This window comes from Myotis davidii, unplaced genomic scaffold, assembly GCF_000327345.1.
Source record: "Myotis davidii unplaced genomic scaffold, ASM32734v1 scaffold6, whole genome shotgun sequence".
NCBI lineage: Eukaryota > Metazoa > Chordata > Mammalia > Chiroptera > Vespertilionidae > Myotis > Myotis davidii.
Window position 1 is genome coordinate 15,282,258 of NW_006383011.1, and position 4,845 is coordinate 15,287,102.

The 4,845-nt window shown below is 40.1% G+C and overlaps 1 protein-coding gene across 1 annotated transcript in view; it reads left to right on the plus strand.

The window, feature by feature from the left end:
• LOC102756559 (chromosome unknown open reading frame, human C2orf61) overlaps positions 1 to 4,845 on the plus strand; it is a 36,175-nt gene that overhangs the window by 843 nt on the left and 30,487 nt on the right. Inside the window, exons 2-3 of the mRNA XM_006778624.2 lie at positions 2,233 to 2,292; positions 3,378 to 3,635. Of these exons, the coding sequence (XP_006778687.1) occupies positions 2,233 to 2,292; positions 3,378 to 3,635 (318 nt within the window). The remainder of the gene's footprint in view (positions 1 to 2,232; positions 2,293 to 3,377; positions 3,636 to 4,845) is intronic.

Genomic DNA, 4,845 nt, shown 5'->3' on the forward strand with positions numbered 1-4,845 from the left:
TGTATGAAACAAGGCCTTTCTTAGAGAAGTGCACATATTACATAGTAAAACTAAAGCCAGGGGTACTCATAAATAGAATAGATATAAATTGCTAGACAGGAACAATGAATTATATCAGTGTTGCTAATTTGATTATTATTTTTAATGTATTGTTGTTTGAGATAACCGATATTTTGTACTAATAACAAAAACATTATAAGTGAAAGTAGAAATCAATATTTTAATGATTTTATTTAGTGGGAATAACACAGAAGGAAACACTGAACAATTGTGTTCTGTTAACAGTGAAGCTGAATCAATGTGGAAAAATAAAAGGGTATAGAGTACTTATTATGGAAGACAAGAGTGTCCTTGGAAACTGAAGAATACCAAAATAATCTGCTTCTTAACTTGGCAGATGAGATGTTAAAAATAAAAGCTACCATTTATTATTGGGCACTGGTTGTGGGTGCAAGTGTTTATATGTACAACTAGAGGTCTGGTGCACAGAATTTGTGCGTGGGGATAGCGGGGGTGGTCCCTGAGCCCGGCCTGCACCCTCTTGCAATCCGGGATCGGGCCTAAACTGGCAGTTGGACATACTCTCACAATCCGGGACCACTGACTCCCAACTGCTCGCCTGTCTGCCTGCCTGCCTGATCGCCCCTAACTGCTCTGCCTGTCTGCCTGATTGCCCTTAACTGCTCACCTGCCTGCCTGATCACCCCTAACCCTCTCTGCCTTGGCCCCTGCTACCCTGGCTTAGTCCATTATGATGTCCAGAAGGTCATTTGGCTGTCTGGTCTAATTAACATATTACGCTTTTATTATTATAGATGCCTTATGCTCGTGCCAACCCCTGATGGCTTATTTTTTTATTTAAATTCTTTATTGTTGAAAGTATTACATATGCCTCCTTTTTTCCCCATTGACCTCTCCCCAGGCGCTCCCACTCCCCAGCACATGCCCTCACCCCCCTACTGTCTGTCCATCCCTGATGCCTTATTTTTATCCTCCTAAGAGGAAGTGGGGCTCACAAGGGCCAAAGTAATTTGCCTAGTGCTCTTTAGCTTGTTAGTGGCAGAGCTGGAGTTCAAGCCCAAGTTTGTCTGGCTCCTCTATCACTCTGACTCTTCAGTGTGACAGCTAGCTGGACAAGCTGAGAGAACTAGCTATATCATATTTATGATATATATTTTTTTAATGTATGTGAACCTAGGAAATAGAAATTGGCAATGTTTGCCATATCTCCAGGAATTTGTATCTCAATATCACATTAATCTGATGACTACATTTTGACCTTGAGTTCCCAAGACAAACACCTGAGCCACACATATTTTTTTAGGGTAAAACATACAAGCAGTTTTTATTCATTAATACTCATAAATGCACATAGCAGCTTCGTTAGAGATTTCAATTTTCCTCTTCAGTTGGAATGTGGAGTACTAGGAGAGCCCTTTGCATGTCAGGGTACAGGAAGCAGAGATCACCCCTGCATTGCTGCCTATATTTACCTGCTGGAAGTAAAAATTAATTAAGTGGAAATGATCGTCACATCTATTTCCTCTCTTCCTTTTGAGTGGACACAACATAACAACAGACCTGAAATTACAGTCACCAAACAAACTCAAGATAACTGTTCACTTTCATTGACAAATACAGTGCTGAGGGCATTGTCTACGAATTGGGACCTCATCAAAGAGGAAGGGGTGGAAGGTCATTTCCTTATTTCTTTCTTTTAAATTTAGGTTTTCTAAAGCCTCTAAAACACCTAAGGGAATAACATTACACAGTTCTTGGCATCAAAATGTGCCATGTCCCCCAGGTTATCCTCGTCTGAGGATGAGCTCTCTTTATCCACTAAAGTGGACAGAAGGACTGAACCAGAAATCTTAATAACAATTACAATAATACAATTTTGATTTACATAACTCCTTTCTTCCCAAGAACACCAAATTTTGTCACATCTAATTATCCTTATGGCACCTCTGTCACATGGGGATGTTTATTCTAATTTTCCCAAAGGGAATTTAGATATTTAAAAAGCGCTTAAAATAATAAAATAGCAATTTAAAGAACTATTACAGGCAAAATGGATAACAATGTTTTTATTTGAATACAGGCTGATAAGTTTAGGTATTAACTAATTTAATTAGTGCAGGTATTAACTAATTTAAGTAAATATTTTATGTTATGTCTGACTTCCAGGGATCACCTCTCAAATGAATAAGCATATTTTATGTTTGTTAATAGAAACCAATCCGGAAGCGATCATCATTTGAAAGAGAAGGATGGTGGAGAGTAGCATTAACAGTATGTACATTTTCGTTCATATTATTCTTATTCCCATTAACATTTGATTAAGTCAGTCTTACCGTTTAAATCACTAACAATTCGTAAGAAAACAGTAGGCTTTATTTCATCCTTATAATTTTAGCATCAGCATGTGAACGAGAAACTAAAATTTCAATTTAAAAGCTTGGAAAAGTAAATCAACTCTAGAAATCTATTTGTGTTACAAAATATGGAGATAAGATCCACCTAGTTTATGAACTTGGTAAGAGGACACAAGAAAGATAAGGCATACATTCCTGAGAGGTTTTGGGGTTTCAGTTCTTATCTTACTTAGCACAGAGCCTATGATAACTTTTATTAGTTAACATGGTCAGCAGCTGAAAGCAAGGTAGTAAAATGACCAGAAGATCCCCCTCTCAGGAGACGACATTTCTATATTGCAGAAATGTTTCCCATCCACACCCTGCAATAACAGAAGGGCCCCTGGGCCAAAGCCTTCTTGGAATTGAACTCATTGTAATGGTGGAACTGAGCTGAGTGCTCAGCGGAAAGATGGCCACAAAAGCAGCAGTGACTAACCCTTAAGGTTTGGCCGTGTAGCCACATTGCGGTTGGGATTTGAAAGTACCCAACCCCTTATTGGACTAATTAGACAAAATGCTCTGCCAATTCGTCCTCCGCCTCCTGTTATTATCCTGTAGCTTCCCATGTAAGGGCTAGACAGAAGCATGTAGCATCTACGAAGCAGAAGTAGGAGAACTTCTATTTAGCCGAGAAACTAAATTTCAGGTCTCACTAGAGGCCTGAAATTTATAACCAAGTTGAATCTCAAGTTTAAGTATCTGTGAAGCGACTTTTTAAGAAAAAACTTCAATGATAGCCATAACCCATTGGCTATTACTCAGCAGCTGTCTCAGAAAGGAAATAATCATGATTCTCTTAAACTATTGTTCTGCCCAGAGTGTTTACTGTATTTTAATAGAATTTTATTAAACTGTAAAACTAAGAGATGCTGCTTAGGCATGACCCTTTCAAGAATGCTGCTGTTGGAGATGTTGCTGGTTTACACACTGATGTGAAAAAACGATGTCAATTTTCCACAGAATACGCCTATCCCTGGCACTTACCACTTGAAAACGTTTATTGAAGAATCCCTATTAAATCCAGTGGCAGCAACTTACAATTTTAAAAATGAAGGAAGGAAAAAACCACCTCTTGTGCAAAGAAACAATCCAGTAGTGACGGACCTTCCCCCGTACATGCCTCCCGGCTTCTTGGACTTATTGAAGAAGCAAGCAGCCACTTACTCATTTAAAGACCAACCGCGGTCAAGCCCCAGCTCCTTGGTTTACAAAGATCAGGTAAAGCCCTACTAGCAGCTGGGTTTTTGTGGGGAAGCCTCCAAGAACCCCGAGGAAAATAGTCTATATAACTTCGAGTGTATCTCCCCAGGGACAAAGTAACAATCTTTAGGATGCCTTATTTTCTGCAGAAATCAAACAAGGGCTGCCTAATTTGCAAATATGTCCTGCAAGATTTTTGAGGCCTCCTTAACCTAAGGAGAAGACTGGGGAGGGGGGGCTGGCGGAGGATTGTTCTCTCTGGAGGGAATCTTGGCAGGATTCCCCCAACTGGGGGAGCCTCTGGGATCTTATCTGTGGTTGGCCCATGCTTCTGGTCTTTTCAAGCAGTTTACACAGTGTACTCTTTTTTTTTTTTATAAAGATTAAAAAAATATTTTTATTGATTTCAGAGAGGAAGGTAGAGGGAGAGAGAGACAGAAACATCAATGATGAGAGAGAATCATTGATTTGGCTGCCTCCTGCACCCCCCACACTGGGGATATAGCCCACAACCTGAGCATGTGCCCTGACGGGGAATCGAACCGTGACCTCCTGGTTTACAGGTCGACGCTTAACCATTGAGCCATGCCGGCCGGACTGTACTCTCTTCCTTTAAAAAGAAAACTCTGCCTTGCAGTGAGTGAGTGCCCTTATTAGAGCATGAACATAACCATATGCCACAGGGAAGTTTTTCCCAAAATTTCTTGTAGAAATGAGCACTGTGGTACCAGGAAGGTAAGATTCTACTCTCAGGTCCACCAGTTCATTCATAACATCGATAATAATTGCTATGCTTATGGCTCTGTGCCAGGCTCTGTGAATGGAAGATGTCCCTGACTTGCAAATATTTAAGTAACAATGCAAGAGCAAATATATCAAATGCTGAGATAAATCATCAGTTTCCTGATGATGATAAATAGTGTAGCAGGAAATCCCAGAGGAGAGTTCAGTGTAGGCTGGCTTGAAAAGTTGGAAGGTTCCCTGGATGAAGTAGGACTCAAACTAGACCTTGAATAATACATGGCACTTATGTGGCTCTTAATAGTTTACTGTGAACTTCTACATATATTCTATTAGCAGTTCTTCCCAGGCATTCTGAAATAGGCAGAACAGATGTTAGCTCCATTTTACATGCACATAAACTGAGGTGAATAGAGACTAAGTAACTTGTTCAGTGGCAGAGGAGTACTTTTAACTGAGGGCTTCTGATCCCCAATTTGGCACTCTT